Source organism: Daphnia carinata, chromosome 4, assembly GCF_022539665.2.
Source record: "Daphnia carinata strain CSIRO-1 chromosome 4, CSIRO_AGI_Dcar_HiC_V3, whole genome shotgun sequence".
Lineage (NCBI taxonomy): Eukaryota > Metazoa > Arthropoda > Branchiopoda > Diplostraca > Daphniidae > Daphnia > Daphnia carinata.
The window spans coordinates 7,804,623-7,822,456 of NC_081334.1; the positions used below are offsets into that span (position 1 = coordinate 7,804,623).

Sequence of the window (17,834 nt, forward strand, 5' to 3'; positions counted from 1 at the left end):
AAAACTTTCGCCCTCCCCGTGTAAAGATAAAAACAAAAAAGCTCGATTCGTTTCACAGTAATTTCCGCAGCAACTCTCTGGATGAAAGGAAATCGAGAAACAATGAGTGAAACGGTGGAAGGTGGAGGCTTCATCCAAAACGCTTATTGTGCGAGTCAGGTAACGTTCCATATTTAAGAGGCGAAAATCTCGAGAATAAATTATCAGTGTTCGGTGATCTACTCGACATCAACTGACTTCTTCTAGCTCTTAGCTTAATTACCATTTATTTAAGGAAAATGAAAGTTACTCTTCGCTGTCTGGTTCTTTTCGGTAAAATTTGAAAATCTTTTGATTTTTAATGTCCTACACTTGCTGAAGTATTATAAAAAAAACGTTCATGGAAGAACAATGTCTTTTAAATAAGCTGTACAATCTATTGCCCATTTAAGTTGAGAAGCTTTGCAAACGATCAAAATTTCAATGTTTACCTCATTTCATAAAGGTATTGTCGCCGCTCTTCAAGCAGCTGTGATTAGTCAAGATGAATCTGTTGACGAATCCAAGGGCGAACAGTATCGCGTAAGTCTTTACATTTCTACTTCGTGACTGTTCATATAGAATTAATGTAATCAAACTATACGGTGAACTATTAGGAAAAGCGTGGATTCGCAAGCGGTGGAGGTGGATATGGCGGAGGTGGCAGCTCCGGATACGGTGGAGGAGCCGGCGGTGGAGCTGGTGGATATGGAGTAGGTTATGGTGGAGCCGCAGCTATTGCGCAGGAAGCTGCCAATGCAGCCAAGGCAGCACAGAACGCACAGGCCGGAGCTGCAGCTCAGGCTGCCCAACAAGCACAGGCCACCCTTGCTGCACAGGCCGTTCAAGCTGCCCAGCAAGCCCAAGCTGTCGTAGCCGCCAAACAGGCCCAAGCTGCCCAGATCTCCCAGGCCGCCCAAGCCGCCCAGGCTGCTGCTTTCGCTGAATCCGCTCAGGCCGCTCAAGCCGCCCAGGCTGTTCAGGCTGCCGAAGCCACTAAAGTCCAGGCTCTTCAACAGGCTCAGGCTTTGGCCGCTGCTGCTAAAGCTGCGCAGTCTCACGCTGCACAGGCTGTTGCTGCTGTCCAAGCTGCTCAGGCCCAACAAGCTTCCCAAGCTCAGATGGCCTACCAGGCCCAAGCAAACGCCCAAGCTTTGGCGTACAAACAACAAGCTTCTTTGGCTGATTTGGCAGCTGCCCAGCAGGCAGCCAACAAGGCTTACTCAGCTGCCCAAGCTGCCCAGGCCACAGCTGTCGGTGGTGGTGGTTCCTACGGTGGATTTGGCAGCGGTTACGGTGGAAGCTCAGGAGGCTGCCCGGCTTGTTAAATGTTGTACCCCCGGAACTGTCTACTTGATAAAACTCACCTTGGATAACCTGCTTACCAAGAATGTTAAATGTTTACGTCTAATGTCTACCAAGATTGTAGATCAATCTGTTCTTCATAGATACGCTATGTTGTGAAGAGTTTCAAGCAAATACATTCACTGTGGTCGCTTAAATGAATTAATCCTATTCTACTTGCACTACGTCCACTACGTCCATTAAAAGCAAACCAAACATGATCATTTTTTTTTTAGACCTACGAATATAACCTCAATTACGCCAAACCCACTTTCACGATACCTTCCTTCTAGCGAAATCTGGTCACTAAAGAACAATTGAAAGATAAAGGGAAAATGAAATGAAAATACCTCGACAATCTCGGTGCTCGACCACCTCGATATACTGTAGGTGTCACTGAATCATGGACGTTAATATAAACGTTCACGAATTTACGTCGTTTCCAACCCCAATAATGTATTAGCTGATAATTCAAAATCATTTCTCTTGCGACCAATGCAAATACAATCCATCGCTATGAACCCGCAAGAGAACGTTGTGGTGGGTTGAAACAATCACCATGAATGCAGTGAACGCAGATGAGTTCTCTTGGTTTATGCGAGGCTCATAATTGGCGTTATCGTTGCAACTTTTTGCATTGCATTATACCCATGTGTGTGTCACGCTCGCAAATGTTATCGTTCATGATTTCATGGAGCACTAGTGTTAACAGTGAATGTTTTGTGGTGCATAAAGAAGCAAAAAGTCCTTTATGGGTTTCAACAGCAGTAATATTTATAGCAAATGAACGGAGCTGAATCGACAGTCCAACAGAAATTGCGGGAGTATGCAAGAACATGTAAATTGTTAAATATGTGTCTGCAGCAAAACAATATGATTGTTTCTATCATTTGCCACACATCACATCAAATGGAATTTTTAACAGCCCGGGCAACCACCGTGTCCTCCGCCGTATCCTCCGCCGAATCCGCCATAGGATCCACCTCCACCAACGGCAGTAGCTTGGGCGGCTTGGGCGGCCGAGTAGGCCTTGTTGGCGGCCTGCTGGGCGGCAGCAAGATCAGCCAATGCAGCTTGCTGTTTGTAAGCCAAGGCTTGGGCGTTTGCTTGAGCCTGATATGCCATTTGTGCCTGAGTAGCTTGTTGGGCTTGGGCGGCCTGAAGGGAAGCGACTGCTTGTGCGGCGTGGGCTTGGGCAGCCTTGGCAGCAGCAGCTATAGCTTGGGCTTGTTGGATAGCTTGAACTTTGGTAGCTTCAGCAGCCTGGACAGCCTGAGCAGCTTGGGCGGCCTGTGCTGATTCGGCGAAAGCTGCAGCCTGGGCAGCCTGAGCAGCCTGTGAGATTTGGGCGGCTTGCGCCTGTTTGGCTGCTGTAACTGCTTGGGCTTGCTGAGCTGCCTGAACGGCTTGTGCCGCAAGGGTGGCCTGTGCTTGTTGGGCAGCCTGAGCTGCAGCTCCGGCCTGTGCGTTCTGTGCCGCCTTTGCTACATTAGCGGCTTCCTGTGCAATAGCTGCGGCACCACCATAACCTACTCCATATCCACCAGCTCCACCACCAGCTCCTCCACCGTATCCGGAGCCACCACCTCCGTATCCGCCTCCACCGCTTGCGAATCCTCTCTTGTCCTAACCATGGGCAAATTGTTTTGGTTTCATAGGCTGATAGGTAACTTTGTTTTACAACGTGAGTGAACGTAAAACTTACACGGGGCTGTTCTTCGATGTTTGGCGTAGAGGATTCGGTTTCATTGTGAGCCGACGCGTGAACAGTAACCAAGAAACCTTTGGGTTAACAAAAACAATATGAACATTTTGCAATTACAAACGCAAGAAAGTGGTCTATTTACTGGGATAATTTACCACAATTATTTTTTACCATAATTGTTAACTTAATATTTGTATAACAACTTTTCTTCGAAGAAAATACAATCTTTTCTTTCGGATAAATTAAGAAAATGATTAGCATGGGAACTTACCGATAACGAGGACACAGAAAATAGTAATATTCATGTTGGCTTTGAAGTCTGTCAATTCAGAACTGCATCAAGTGTTCACTGCACGACGACTGATGGTCATCATCGAATCCATTTCCGCTTTATATAGTCAACCTCTCGTGTTGGAGCCATGTCTCGTGTCCATCAAGCAGCATGGTTATGCACGGCTGCAATTAGAAAAGAATACCTTTCATTTAGTCGACCTACTTTAATTTTTTTCTTACAAATGTTTGTGCATCTTTTCATCGATAAGAAAGTGTCGCTGACGTTATCAAAATCAAAAGAAGCCTTTATCAATGTTTAAGCTGCGTTTTTAATGAGAATGCTTTATGCTTAGTTCTCGTCATCTTCAAGAAACAGTAGACAGGTGGGTTCAATTCATTTCCAAATGAGGAGGAAAGTGAACTGATCAATTTATAGTCTTATGCAATGAAGCTAGCGTGGACTTCGCTATTAATAATGCCAGAAAATTACCATAGATATTCACGGACTACTTCACATTTTTTATTAGATTGATTTGTTTACAGGATCAAGTGTTAGTCTCACTTGAATCTTCAAGTACCATTTATGTTTTTTGGTATTATGATAGATGAAGGAAAATCTGATTTTCTATAAGCATATCTTTACTTGTTTTTAGCCTCTCATTCGCAACCTAATTGTTTGCATCTTGTACGCGAAAGCGTAACTGAAGTTTACGGTAATTTAGCGTGTGCCTCACTGACCAACGGATATGCTCAAGACAAGTTCAGTAGGGTTGCAATGTATGCTTTCGTTCTGTGTATTTTCATGAAAAAACAAGACAGGATTGCATAAAGATTGATCTACAATCTTTCAATTGATAATTTCCAAAAATTCTTTGCTAATAGCACTCCAATAGCGGACTACTCAACAAACATTGAATCCAACAAAAGCTTAACTATTAAATCGATTTCAGGAAGCTGACGCTCAGGATCAAATGCTCGGAGTGTGACGACGTCGTTCATTGTAATTGCTTAGTTTTCCAGTTATCAGAAAACTTAACAACCCGGGCATCCACCGTGTCCACCACCGTATCCACCGCCAAATCCACCGTACGATCCACCACCACCAACAGCAGTAGCTTGGGCAGCTTGAGCGGCTGAGTAAGCCTTGTTGGCCGCTTGCTGGGCAGCTGCCAAATCAGCCAAAGAAGCTTGTTGTTTGTACGCCAAAGCTTGGGCGTTTGCTTGAGCCTGGTAGGCCATCTGAGCTTGGGAAGCTTGTTGGGCCTGAGCGGCTTGAAGTGAGGCAACAGCCTGAGCAGCATGAGACTGGGCAGCTTTAGCAGCAGCGGCCAAAGCCTGTGCCTGTTGAAGAGCCTGTACCTTCGTGGCTTCGGCAGCCTGGACGGCCTGAGCAGCTTGAGCGGCTTGTGCTGATTCGGCAAAAGCTGCGGCCTGCGCAGCTTGAGCGGCTTGGGAGATTTGGGCGGCTTGTGCCTGTTTGGCTGCTACAACAGCCTGGGCCTGCTGAGCTGCTTGAGTGGCCTGTGCAGCAAGGGTAGCCTGTGCTTGTTGGGCGGCCTGGGATGCAGCAGCAGCCTGAGCATTCTGGGCTGCCTTTGCTGCATTAGCGGCCTCTTGTGCAATGGCAGCAGCACCACCATAACCTACTCCATATCCGCCCGCTCCTCCACCAGCTCCTCCGCCATACCCAGAACCGCCACCTCCGTATCCGCCGCCGCCACTTGCGTATCCACGCTTATCCTGTCAATGGATGTACATTGAATTTTCACAAAGTAACGAAACATGAATGTTCGCGTTGTGCGGATCTACTTACACGAGCCTGGATGTCGGTTTCATTGACGGCTGAAGCATGAAGAGCAGCTACGAAACCTGAACAAAAAACAATTACCTTAGATTAGGCTTAGAAATGCCGGATTTCTAAATACATTTGACATTTCTTGTGTTCTTTGTCGTAATCTGGTACCAGACTTACTAGAAAATCGAAAGAAAAAATCATGGCTTACCAAAAATCATGACAAAATGCAAAGCAGTCTTCATTTCTAATTAAGCGAATGCTTGTGCCCTGAACGATTAAACAGAACTGTAACAAGTAATGAATGAAAACAGACTGATGGTCAGTGTTGGCTCTGTTCCATCCTTAAATAGTCAATCTACATTTTACGGTCAGCAACGTCCAAAGAGTATGGTCATGCACGGCTGCCGTAAGAAGCCATAGCTTTCATTTTCTTAGATAATAGTCCCACTAACTTCGTTACCATTTCCCGTTTGATAGAACACGAAAAAAAAAATTGGTTGAACAGAAGCGTAGCACAACAAATCATAACGGAAACGCCTCATTTCATTTTGGTCATTCCTTGTTCTGAATGAAAAGAAAGAGCCCGGCTTCATGTTGGCATAATTAGCGTCAATAATCAGATTGAACAACGGTAAATAAAATGAGGAACGTTCCAACTACGCAAATGATTAAGCAAACGTACTTCACCCTTTACAATTATGATCAACCTACGCATCCGTTTGGGATTTATGCTTGACTAAGACATGTCAGCGTTCTTGCACGGACAACATCATTATATCGGAATTCACCGACTGTTTGAATGAATAAAAACAACTTTGTCTTGCCAGCAGACTAATGCTACCGTATACAGAAGAAAGAAAGCGCCCTTAAATCCATAAATTTATGTCGTTATTCATCTTTTTTTTTTAAGTTTCAATACAATCTCAATTGTTTTTCGACTTTGTGCTCTACCCAATCCAATTTCTCTTTTCCCAATTATCAATAGGCGGATATTGAATTTTCTCCAAACTCGAAACTTGAGATGTAGTTGCCAGTTGTCCTAACGGACAATGAATTGGTGCCTAGGACAGAGAGCGTTCGATCAATGGTTTTCAACTGACGGAATGACGTTGCACCTGAAAATTGCACGCCCTGTTAACGCTAACACAAAAACTTTGCAGCTTACAAGGCCACTTTCACATAATGGACGATCAGTTTCATTCACAGAATCGAGAAAGGAAGTCATTAAGCAGAGAATCAAGTTCTATGTTATCACCCTTCTAGTTGAGTATTGTTTAATACAAATTGAAAAACACATAGGCCTATAATCTTCCTAGAAACGAAAGAAAAGGCTCCTATCAAAAGAGCTTTCTGATTGGAACGGAACAATACCCGTGGTCAGAATGTTTGATGATCAAGAACTTAATTCAAGTATAGGCAGGTATTTAAGATGCCTCAGCGCAGAAACCTGATCAGCAGTTCCCACCTAAGCTTCACAGCGTAAACAACAGAGTTACACAGAGCGTGCTATCGAAGTTCCTCATCACAACTTATTGGCCAATCTTCTCTTTAGTTTACTGCTTTGAGAAAAATGAAACTCACTCTGTACTCCCTTGTTCTCTGTGGTATATTACAGTTTATCAAATTCTTAGTTTTATACTTTTTAATCGACTAATCCAAGCTAAAATAATAGTGAACATGTTACTTGTTCGGAAACGCAACATATAACAACAGTTTATTCATATTGGCAGGTTTGGTGGTAGCATTACATGCCAGTCGACTCCCCGAGACGGATGTAACCGAAAAAAAGGAAACGATCGCAGAGGCAGAGAAGCAACCCAGAGTAAGAAAACTATGAACCTTCAAATGAAAAAAATAGATGAATTTCAATATTGCTCTAGGATAAACGTGGATTCGCAAGTGGCGGCGGCGGATACGGAGGTGGCGGTTCTGGGTATGGCGGAGGAGCTGGTGGAGGAGCGGGCGGATATGGAGTAGGTTATGGTGGTGCTGCTGCCATTGCACAAGAGGCCGCTAATGCAGCAAAGGCAGCCCAGAATGCTCAGGCTGCTGCTGCATCCCAGGCCGCCCAACAAGCACAGGCTACCCTTGCTGCACAGGCCACTCAAGCCGCTCAGCAGGCCCAGGCTGTTGTAGCAGCCAAACAGGCACAAGCCGCCCAAATCTCCCAAGCCGCTCAAGCTGCGCAGGCCGCAGCTTTTGCCGAATCAGCACAAGCCGCTCAAGCTGCTCAGGCCGTTCAGGCTGCTGAAGCCACGAAGGTACAGGCTCTTCAACAGGCACAGGCTTTGGCCGCTGCTGCTAAAGCTGCCCAGTCTCATGCTGCTCAGGCTGTTGCCTCACTTCAAGCCGCTCAGGCCCAACAAGCTTCCCAAGCTCAGATGGCCTACCAGGCTCAAGCAAACGCCCAAGCTTTGGCGTACAAACAACAAGCTTCATTAGCTGATTTGGCTGCTGCTCAGCAAGCGGCCAACAAGGCCTACTCAGCTGCCCAGGCCGCCCAAGCTACTGCTGTTGGTGGCGGCGGATCTTATGGTGGATTTGGCGGCGGATACGGCGGAGGACATGGTGGCTGCCCAGGATGCTAAAATTCTCCGCGTGGCCAGCGCCACCTCTGATGTTTTTTTCCCATTTCTTTTAAAATAACACATTGATTGTGCATGTTTCACGGTATAGATTTATGACGATAATCAAATATATTATTATAAAAAAAGAAATCCTTAAGAGTGAATTTTCCTTAGCTATGTATGCATAAAGTAGACCGAAATAGTCGCCAACAAGCAACCAACCGTTGAAACAACCGAACGCCATGATTTCGCTTATTCATACCAAATACTGTACCGCGGTAAATTCAAATCGTTAATTTATCGCTGATAAAGTCGAGTGGAATCGACAGATAACGTCCAAGTTTATCGCATAAATACCTTTGATCTAAGAATCTCATATTTCAGGTTCCCAACACTTAAAGACAGGTATGATCAGTACACCGGTTTTTAGTGCAATTTTGTAATAATTTTTTATTTGCGATAGTAAATGAATACTCAAGTCATACACAGGTTTCATTACCACACCGTTACAGCATTTGTTCCTAGCAGTTTCTCATATACAACTGCCAGGGTATGATCAGTACTTTCATCCTAATGTCATGCAAGTCATGAAATTTGGAAAACAATAAAATATTTATCTTTTGGTGCGATCTTCATGCCATCATTAATGAGGCAAATCGCCGGAACACAAGAATTGCTAAAGCCACAATGATGGCAGCGATAATATAGTTGTATGAAACATCATTATTATTCGTACTGGGTGCTGCTGCTGGTTGTTGCAGTTGCTGCTGAGTGATAGCAGTGGGCTCTTCTGTATGTACAGGTTCTTGTATGGGGTTTTCGTTGTTTGATTCACCCTTCATTGTAACTTGAGCAGCTATTTCCCTAGCCTCTGCTTGAACAGCTTCATTTTCGTTTGTCGATTGACTGGGTTCTTGAAGAAGATTAACAATTTTTCCACATTCAGGGCACACAAATTCCAAGGATTTCTTTGCAAGCCTTTGCCTTTCTTCTTTGGTATAGTCTAGAGATGCAATTGCCCCCATACCAGGAGAAGGCATGAAGCCTATTATTGCTAACAAGGCTGTTCGAATAGACCACGAAGGAAGCCAAGATTCAGGATGGTGGCCAGATATACTAAGGCAAATTTTTCTATTTACTTCAAACCGCCCATTAGGCTACAAAAAAGAAAGAAAAAAGTCAAAACATAAATTTTTGTTTTACATTTAGGATTATGATTATGGTATACCGTGAGGAGCATAATGCTTGGAGGTTTCAGAGGATATTCAGGAGGAAGTGAAATCCTACCGTGATAAACTCCACCTTCAAAATCCGAGTCAGCTGGGCCTCTTACAGAGAAATGCCATTCAAACAAATTGTCATCAACTGGCTGGGCAAAGTATTCTGCTGTGGGTTGAGACAGCTCTTGGGCTTCACGCATAAGCCTTTTCACAGCTATAAAAACAGTAAATCAATAAAAAATTCTTATTAAAAAGGCAAAATAATACGAGAAAAATAGTATAAACAGCTGATGTAACAAAACACTTATCGTGGAATAGCATAGCAACCAAGTTATTACCGGGACTTTTCATGTTGTATTTGTTTTCCATTGTACTAACTGCACTTCGGGAAGAATGCAGAAACAAAAATGGAAACTTAGAACTGAATGTTCCAACCTGGATATCACACTGAGTTAAGTTGAATGCGCTATGACGTATCGAAACGCCAATTGTCAATGGCCAAGTACACCAGTAATGTTATTTTTACTGTCGATTTTTTCTCTTCACAGATGGCGTTAGAATTGCAATCGTCTGCTTTATTTGATATTTCAATATCGATGTACACGTGCATGAAGGACGCATCAAAATTATACTGTTGTAAAATTTTAAATAGTTATGCGAAATGTTCGCACGCCAGTCGTGCTATATTACAAAGCTACAGAAGATATGTCAAGTTGGTGTTAACTTTCCGCAAGGAGTTATCATCAAGCGGCAAAAATTTGACAAAAGAGAAGCTGTAAGAATAACGATAAACAATAGTTTTTATGGTTAGTTTCTTAACCCTGGCTCCTATCTGACTTCTTTGGTTTTGACCCAGGGCTTGTTTGTGAAAACAAATATTGATAGGGCCTTGGATCACTTTGATGATTTTTATGGCACTTTTTATGGAAACCTTTGGCCATCTACCAGACTTGCAATGTTGTCTGCGCCCAAGCACTGTGCTCTTGTTAACTACTATGCCGATTACGAAAAAACGATAAAAAAATTAAAGGTAGAGCTGTAGACTCTTTGTTGCTGCTTATTTTTAAATTTATCATTTGTATTAGGAAATGGGATGTATTGACATTCAAGAGTTTTATGAAGAAACCAGATCCAAAAAAACAAGAAAAAGACGAACCCTATCAAATAGACCTACAGACTTGATTGAAGAAGACATTGGTGCTGGCACTGGTGACAATGAAAATGTGCAAGTGTTCACAGATGATAGAGTTGTTTCACCAGGTCAAGCAAGCTCAGCTCTTTTTAATTTTGTCCCAACCACAAAATTAAAAGGGATGGAAGATTGGTTGGAAGAAGAAGATCAATTCAAATATGTGAAACCAACACAGGACTTTGTGATTGAAAAGCAAGTGGATGAACACCTGGATTTTCCCCCTCTGCTGAAAGCTTTTGTTTTTCCGCGTGGAGACATCTCTCGCTTTCCTCCTCCAAAACGGAGCAGTCTTGGCACCTCTAGTACGTTTGATATGAACAACTTATTTCGTTCATTGTGCGTATTTTTGTTATCGTGTCACACTTTTATCGTTCAGACTATTACTTGATGGACGCTGCCTCCCTCCTTCCTGTGTTGGCATTAAACCTTCAACCTACCGAATCTGTGTTAGATTTGTGCGCAGCTCCTGGTGGAAAGTCTTTGGCCATTTTACAGACAGTGTATCCAAGTAAGCTATTAACCTGTTTGCGCCCTGAAGTAACATTCATTTAGAATGTTCGTTTGATGTTTTGCCTTTTTTTTGCCCTTCAATTCAGACCTTCTTGTATGTAACGACATTACAATTTCTCGAGTTGTTCGACTAAAGGATGTTCTGAAGCAGTATCTAGGACAAACGCAATCCTGGAAGGAACACCTCGAAATCCGGACTTCGAATGCTATCGATTGGAATGAATTTGAATCATTTAACAAAGTCCTTGTAGACGTCCCTTGTACCAACGACAGGCATTCAGTCATGGAAAATGACAACAATTATTTCAGAAAAGATCGCATGAAAGAACGGATCAGCTTGCCTGAAACCCAATCTGCTCTTCTCTGGTAACGCCTTTCCTCCACCGGATGACCGTCATCCTTCCTGGTTCTTATTAGTGTTCTTTTTTTTCCGTTTCAGCGCCGGAGTTCGAGCGTGTAAGCCCGGTGGCACTATCGTCTATTCCACTTGTAGCCTTTCGCCCATTCAGAATGACGGTGTCGTTCATATGGCAATAAAGCAACTAAAAGAAGTTTACAATATCGATACGGTCGTCAAGTAATGCAGCTTGTTTCCTTTAACCGTTTCGCTGAATAATTCCCGCTATTTTTTACTATTCAGGGATATGTCGATGACGGTCAAACATTTCAAGTTCCTTTGCCGTTTTGCCCCATCATCCTCGCTCCGCTATGGCCAAGTGGCGCTCCCGTCCATAGTCAACAATTTTGGACCCATGTACATATCCAAGTTGCAGCGGGTCAATTAACCTTCATTGTCATCTGAGGCCATCTTGATAACATAACGGCCTGTCGACAGTTTCCCCTTTAGGTATTAGTTAAAAAAAAACCAAATGATTGAATGTTTGAGTTTTGCATGATTGAGCCATTCTTTTCTTAGCGATGAGATCGTTCTTCACGTTGTACTTGTATTTCATTGTAAATTAAACAAATTTCTAGCAGATGTTTTTCACACAAAATATTTAAGTTTATCGTTGATTTTCAGTGTTATTACGAGAAACATCGCCCTGCCTCCCAACGTGGAGACCAAACGTAAGCCTGATTAGTATACGATGATTTTTGGGACCAGCTTCGACCATGTCCGACTTGACCGTGCCAGAACTTCATTTGCACCTTCACCGATAGATTCAACGGAGATATTGAGGGTAATCCATTTACACAGGTAGCATATCGTTCAGGACAGGCTATAGCATAATCATTTGTCCCTCTCCGTGAAAGTCATCCGTCCTTGTTTCCCATTAAAAAAAAAAATGCAATAGTCAACCATAAATCACCGAGGAAGAAAAGAAAAAAAAATTTGCAAGTCGTTTCGTTTTGTCGTCATTCTCCGGTGCACTGTCGGCGTATAAGGTCAAGTAACACCGATGAGATCGCTCCTTTCTAAAGATCTCTGAATACAAGTGATGTACTGCCTTCGGATTAGGGACACGGTTGAACGAGCCTTTTCATACTACGAACTAGAAATTCATATGGCATTGTTGTTGGAAACTTCGCACTGTGGCGTGTGCAGTGCTGTAGAAGGTCGAACTATTCTTCTTAGTTCTGCCCGTTTTCAATAGCCAAGTCCGGTTGCAACATTACCATACAATTCAGTTGCCATATTTTTTTCCAATTACAATAAATCCTGCTCTCTTTTGTTTGTCTATTTCAAGGAGACCATTGATCTTGAACTCGCAGTAGAGGTGTGAGTCTTTATTCCAAACCATGCCGGATTGGACGAGATAATTTACACCAGTGTACCTACACTATCGGCTGATTATTATTGCGACCCGTCGGATATATCGATGATTCGCCGAACGCCTCAGTTCCTTCCAGTTCGATCTTGGCGAAGGGCTTAGCGTAAATTTTGAAGCCAAAATGACGGAGCTCTGGGCTGGTAAGTAGTAAACACACGATTCAATTCTGCAAAAGATATTCGCTGTAAATTTCGCCTTTTTTTTAACGAATGATTCAACACAAACAGGTGAATTTGGAAGGTACCAATGGATTCAGTACTTGCTACACCTTTTGCCGGCCTTCACAGGTGTGGTTTTCTGTTAGACGTTTATGGAAAAGATCGCTTTCGGGTTGACTCCCACTCATAAGTCTTTTCGAAAAAAAAAAACAATTACAGAGGTACAAACTTGTCTTATTTTTATTATTTTTTTTCTAAAGGTGGAGTTCATATGCTGTCGCAAGTAGAAGTCGGAGCCACACCTAGACACAGGTTTCTTTAACCTTCGATTTGTCTTGTTATTTGCGTGAAAAAACCTCCTGATATCAACTATCCCATATTGGAATAACACACGGATTGTTGTTTTTACAGATGTTTGGCGGTGAACGACACCATTATAGAGTACGTTGGTTCATGCCATTACATTTCCGCGACCAACCAAACGTTGCCTTGCAGAGCGTGGGAATACGATCGCACCTATTACGAATCGACCATCGTTACTGATGCAAGCCCCTTTATTCATTTTTATTGTCTTTTTTCCTCCTTACTTCTTGTCATATCGCATTCTATCAATCGAAAAAAACAATGTCTATCCCCATTTTCATTTGTTGCAGTGGGATCTGGTGTGTGACCAGAGGTGGATGGCCTCTGTAGCGCAATCCGCCTACATGCTTGGCGCTTTCATTGCCAGCTCGTTACTTGGACAGATGTCAGACAGGTATACTGGGGAAAAAAAACAAAGTTAAAGGTCCCTTAATTAGGTGATATCTTTCTCGAATGCACATTTAGGTACGGTCGGTGGAAAGTATTGGTTCCAACCGGAGCACTTCAAATGGTTTTTGCCATTGGTTGTGGCTTTGTACAGAATTATTACATCTACGTTGTACTGCGTTTCCTTATAGCAATCAACGTCAGCGGAGCTTACATGATTGGTTTCGTTCTGAGTAAGATGATCCTATTAAAACAAGATGCCCTAGTCACGTCCAATCAGTTAACCCACTTCCCCCTTTTTGTTTTTCTTTAAAACACAACCATTAATTATGTACCGCAATTAGCTATGGAAATGGCACCGGACCGATACCGTACGATGATTGGCTTCAGTTTTCAGTTGATGTTTGCTGTGGGGATAACAGTGGTGGCCGGCTGGGCTTACGTTATTCGCCACTGGCCTATTTTGCAAATCATCTTTGGACTGCACAGCGCGCTAATGCTTCTTCACTGGTGGTATGATATAATCTCACGTAAAATTTACATTTTTCAACGTCAGTCGTTGTGTTATTCGAGTCGCTGGTGAAAGGAAGCCAGTCAGCGGCATTTATCCGTGCGGAACGATTAACATGGACGTTAAGGTGTAACGAAGAAACAGGGCAAAAAGGGTTGCAACGCAAAAAAAAAAGCAAAGAAACCCCCTTCAAAAAGGTGAAAACCACTACGTAACAGTGTAAAATTGGCGTCAATGTCAAAATGCTTTGAACGCCATTACCTGAGCCGTCTGTCGTTTCAATTAGAGAAGAATGGTGGCCTCAAGTCGTTTAGGGCAGCAGCAACAACAATCACGGTCGGCAAGGTCTCGACCTCGAGAGTTTGAAGTAATAACTGCAGGAGCCTGCAGAGATTTTGTGTTTACGGCCAACGAAAACAACAACAACAACGAAAAAACGAAGAAAAGACACACGGCTTGTATACCTTTTAAAAAGGGACTGGAAAGTTCAGGCCCTGTTTTCTTTTTCCTCTCTTTTTTTCTTGTGTATTTCTTCAACTACGTGTCTTTCTCTTTTTCCTCCCCACTCTCTCGTACACTCGGGGGGGGGGGAGCCGTTCGTGAACGTTCAAGGCAAGGCTGTGAGTGGTACGACCGGTTTACGGCATTGGCTCCCGAGTTCAATCGCCTACCTTGCTGCAGGCTTTTTTGAAAACGGGCGCTCGTTGTTGCATGTGAGTAACAAAACACGATGACGGAGCTGATGGGACGATATGCAATGGCGGTTTTGAACGGCAGGAGAGGACCAAGAAAAGGCCCTCAGCATCGAACTCTTTCTGCCTGCATACAACTAGAGTCTGTTTTCCCAGTCTATCAATTTCATTGTATAGATATATGTACTTGGTCATTGATGACGTCGGATCATTGATATTTTGTGGTTTGCATTTGTTGTTTTCTTTTTTTTCCAGGTTTGTTGATGAATCGCCACGCTGGCTATTTACCCAGGGGCGTTATCAAGAAGCCGGCGCCATCATCCGCAAGATGCTTATCCAGAATGGCAAGGCCGATGCCATCCCGGAGCAAGGCTTTACACTTGATCAGCTGCGAAAGGCCTTGAGCACGACGTCAGACGTCAAAGAGTCTCTGGAACAGCCGACGGCCATCAGTCAGATCTTGCAGGAAGATGGGAAGCAAACGACGGCCATCGTGGCCAGCAATCCGGCCGATAAAAACGATTCCAGTGAACGGAAATACGGCATCGTCGATCTATTTAAATCGCCCCGTCTAAGAAGCAGGACATTCAACGTTTCTCTGAATTGGTAAGGGTCTCTTACTTAATTTACACGCAATCAATCAGTCTGAATAATTGAATGAGCTAAAAAGGCAGGGAGAGAGATTTGGATTGTAACGCAGCCTAGAGGTTGATTTCATGGCCAATCTTTTGTAACCGTCAGCTTTAGGTGGGCCTGCAATTTGCACAGCCCTTCAACACAATTTTTGTCTGGAATTAAAAAACTATTTCGATCGACTTGACGCCTCTCTCGTGGCTATAAAAAAAAAACTATTGAGGTGCCCGATCAAAAGAGGTCCAGCAGAACAAGCCGCTCTTAAATTCGATGGCACGACAAAACAAAGTCTATTGCTCCGTGCGGCAGGAACCGTGATTGTTACACACTGCAGGACAGTAGTAAATTTCTTGATTTTCTTTTTCGTATTTTGGAAAATCCGAGATGTCGGTCAAGGCTCGCCAGGGTCACATTACGAGAATTGAAAGCGCGTATGGCCAAAAAACAACGAAATTTGGTTCGTTTCCATGCCATTTATTATACTTTAATTCGTCTGTTTGAAAAGTCTATTGCGTGATCTATACTTTTCGGCTCCACCTTGCACTAATTACTAGCTTCTTTCATAATTTATTTTTTAAAGCACTCATTTTGAATTTCCTTTGTTGTGGTTGGTTTTTTTTTTTAACCATCAGGTTTGCCAATAGTTTGGTCTATTACGGCTTGTCGCTGAATACCGGCTCCCTGGTGGGCGATCCTCATTTGATGCTCTTCATTTCGGGCATCATCGAAGTGCCCGCCTACCTCCTTTCGGCCAAGATCATTGACATACTTGGACGTCGTCCAGTCATCAGCTTTTGCCTTGTGTCCGGCGGGCTGGCCTGTATCTGCACCACATACTTTCCTCAAAGTATGAAATTGAGTTTCGTTTTTTATTTTCAAAAAAAAAAAAAAAAAATTTTTTTTTTGTCGCTCGTTAATGACACAGTTCTAATAAACCTTGTCTCACACACATCACATACGGTACATTTGATGAATATTTTTTTGATGGTTTGACGTGTAACGGTTTCGTTTCCTCTTTTTTTCTTTTACCAGGTAGCTTCGCATGGACGACGGCCACCACTTCGGTGGTCATGCTGGGGAAGTCCCTCATCTCAATTTCATTCGCCATCATCTACAATTACACGGCAGAACTCTTCCCAACGGTACCCACAATTCGGAATTCCCGTCTCCCTTCTTATTTCTCGTGATCGTTACGTGGAGATATCAAAATTCGATATGTGTCTTCCTTTGTTTGTATTTTTTTTTTTTTGTCAAACAGGTGGTTCGCAGTTCGGCGGTAGGCATCGGTTCAACATCGGCCCGAATTTCCGGTACTCTGACTCCACTCATCTTCCTCTTGGTAATTCCCAATTTTTTCCTTCGTTCTTTCTTTACCTGGACAAAAAAAAAGGGAAACCTTCTAATGAAGTGTTCATTTTTCCGTGTTTATTAAAGGACTCGTTGGATCCGAAATTACCGTCGGTCTTGTTTGGTATCGTGGCTTTAGCCGCTGGCTTTTTCTCGGTAGGCCAAATCGTTTCTAATTCTTGTTTCTTCGTCCTTATTATTTATTTATTATTTTTTTTTTTTGGCTTTGCAAATTTTTCACGTTTTTAACTTGACGGTGGCCGTTTTTATCATACATAGCTTTATCTGCCGGAAACAAGGGACAGCACGCTGTTGCACACGTTGTCAGAAGGCGAAGAATTCGGCATGGGAGATACGTGCTTTGCCTCACTATGTCGCAGTAAGCCATCATCGGATAACGAACCAGTCATTCAGGCCGGCTCAATTGCTCAACTCGAATCGCAGGAAACATGAGCTCATTTATAACTGGAATAACATGATAAAAAAACAAACAGTCCGCCGTGTCACATATCACACCTGCTCGAAAGGACCACCCCCACCCCTAAAAAGAAAGAGGAGAAGGCAACACCCTAGTTGGCTAAACGAAACCTTGGTAGTATACAAATGTGCGGTTCGGTTTCTTTAAATTTGTGTTTGAAGCCTTTTTTTTTGTTGATAGTAGCTGTACAGATATACATAATTTCGGTACTTTATGTCCATATCTTTTTATTAGGCTACGCCAACTGAATTATTTATTTATTTTTTTTTCAAAATGTGCTGCGTACTGAGTTTTAGCGCACGGCCTCGTGTGAGTTCCGTGTTTGCAGCTCAGGATATTGCAACGGTCAGGCGAGACGATAAGGCAATCCGACTATTAGATACTGCCCTTCCTGTATAATCTTTATTTACCTTCCTGTGTGACCTTACTTCATGTTTAACGTCTTAAGGGCTTTTGATAAGGTGCTAAGTAGGGTGTGTGGACAGAGTCGGCTGACGTCCGAAACCAATCCTTGATCCACGGGGGATTAAATGTATAGACGACCTTTGTTTGATTAGGTTGGTAGGTATGTTTTTTTTTTTACGGTACGGATGTTAGATCGTTAACAAAGGATAAAAATCAGCAACGCAATTGAACTTTCAAACGTTTTTTTTTTTTTATTTGAATAATTAAATTTTTTTTTTAAATTTAGTTTGCGAACGGGGAATTGTAATTTGGCGACATGCCACATAACATGTTCTTGACGTGTATAATTTTTGTGGGGAGGGGGAGTTTTACGAATTCAGAGCAGGTTTCTTGCTTTGTACGTCCTTCCCTTCAATGTTGTTTGTTTGAAGGTTTTTCATTTTTTTTTCTTTTCCTTTGAATTC

The 17,834-nt window shown here is 43.0% G+C and overlaps 6 protein-coding genes across 9 annotated transcripts; 3 read left to right on the top strand and 3 right to left on the bottom strand.

The window, feature by feature from the left end:
• Positions 1 to 183: 183 nt before the first annotated feature.
• Positions 184 to 7,759, top strand: LOC130687494 (glycine, alanine and asparagine-rich protein-like). Of its 3 annotated transcripts, none has more exons than XM_059494895.1 (3): positions 184 to 312; positions 485 to 561; positions 7,016 to 7,758. In XM_059494895.1, exons 1-3 carry the CDS (start codon positions 279 to 281, stop codon positions 7,721 to 7,723), a joined length of 819 nt encoding a protein of 272 aa, XP_059350878.1. In that variant the 5' UTR covers positions 184 to 278; the 3' UTR covers positions 7,724 to 7,758. The 3 variants fall into 3 exon arrangements, with proteins under 3 accessions (XP_059350878.1, XP_057366652.1, XP_057366650.1); XM_057510669.1 differs by lacking the exon at positions 7,016 to 7,758 and adding an exon at positions 636 to 1,524; XM_057510667.2 differs by lacking the exons at positions 184 to 312; positions 485 to 561 and adding exons at positions 6,602 to 6,739; positions 6,866 to 6,957 and having other exon boundaries at positions 7,016 to 7,759.
• LOC130687569 (glycine, alanine and asparagine-rich protein-like) lies at positions 2,111 to 3,423 on the bottom strand. The gene is made up of 3 exons (XM_057510742.2): positions 3,339 to 3,423; positions 3,068 to 3,144; positions 2,111 to 2,988 (listed from the first exon to the last, which is right to left on the bottom strand). The coding sequence occupies exons 1-3, from the start codon at positions 3,370 to 3,372 to the stop codon at positions 2,281 to 2,283; spliced, it is 819 nt and encodes a 272-aa protein (XP_057366725.1). The 5' UTR covers positions 3,373 to 3,423; the 3' UTR covers positions 2,111 to 2,280.
• On the bottom strand, positions 4,119 to 5,436 carry LOC130687497 (glycine, alanine and asparagine-rich protein-like). Its single transcript, XM_057510673.2, has 3 exons — positions 5,344 to 5,436; positions 5,154 to 5,209; positions 4,119 to 5,080 (listed from the first exon to the last, which is right to left on the bottom strand). The coding sequence occupies exons 1-3, from the start codon at positions 5,375 to 5,377 to the stop codon at positions 4,373 to 4,375; spliced, it is 798 nt and encodes a 265-aa protein (XP_057366656.1). The 5' UTR covers positions 5,378 to 5,436; the 3' UTR covers positions 4,119 to 4,372.
• Positions 7,760 to 8,125: 366 nt separating the features above from the next.
• Positions 8,126 to 9,426, bottom strand: LOC130687499 (ubiquitin-conjugating enzyme E2 J1-like). Its single transcript, XM_057510675.2, has 3 exons — positions 9,261 to 9,426; positions 8,931 to 9,136; positions 8,126 to 8,859 (listed from the first exon to the last, which is right to left on the bottom strand). Exons 1-3 carry the CDS (start codon positions 9,289 to 9,291, stop codon positions 8,335 to 8,337), a joined length of 762 nt encoding a protein of 253 aa, XP_057366658.1. The 5' UTR covers positions 9,292 to 9,426; the 3' UTR covers positions 8,126 to 8,334.
• Positions 9,427 to 9,522: 96 nt separating this feature from the next.
• On the top strand, positions 9,523 to 11,774 carry LOC130687472 (5-methylcytosine rRNA methyltransferase NSUN4-like). Of its 2 annotated transcripts, XR_009000161.2 has the most exons (8): positions 9,523 to 9,697; positions 9,779 to 9,952; positions 10,008 to 10,416; positions 10,491 to 10,622; positions 10,711 to 10,990; positions 11,064 to 11,201; positions 11,265 to 11,471; positions 11,646 to 11,774. XR_009000161.2 is itself a non-coding variant. In XM_057510645.2 (7 exons), exons 1-7 carry the CDS (start codon positions 9,584 to 9,586, stop codon positions 11,407 to 11,409), a joined length of 1,392 nt encoding a protein of 463 aa, XP_057366628.1. In that variant the 5' UTR covers positions 9,523 to 9,583; the 3' UTR covers positions 11,410 to 11,554. The 2 variants fall into 2 exon arrangements, 1 of the variants encoding a protein (XP_057366628.1); XM_057510645.2 differs by lacking the exon at positions 11,646 to 11,774 and having other exon boundaries at positions 11,265 to 11,554.
• A 630-nt stretch (positions 11,775 to 12,404) lies between these two features.
• Positions 12,405 to 17,179, top strand: LOC130687468 (organic cation transporter protein-like). The gene is made up of 13 exons (XM_057510640.2): positions 12,405 to 12,536; positions 12,624 to 12,683; positions 12,815 to 12,866; positions 12,966 to 13,098; positions 13,208 to 13,311; positions 13,383 to 13,537; positions 13,649 to 13,817; positions 14,763 to 15,113; positions 15,773 to 15,987; positions 16,173 to 16,282; positions 16,399 to 16,479; positions 16,575 to 16,643; positions 16,767 to 17,179. Exons 1-13 carry the CDS (start codon positions 12,518 to 12,520, stop codon positions 16,938 to 16,940), a joined length of 1,692 nt encoding a protein of 563 aa, XP_057366623.1. The 5' UTR covers positions 12,405 to 12,517; the 3' UTR covers positions 16,941 to 17,179.
• Positions 17,180 to 17,834: the final 655 nt, after the last annotated feature.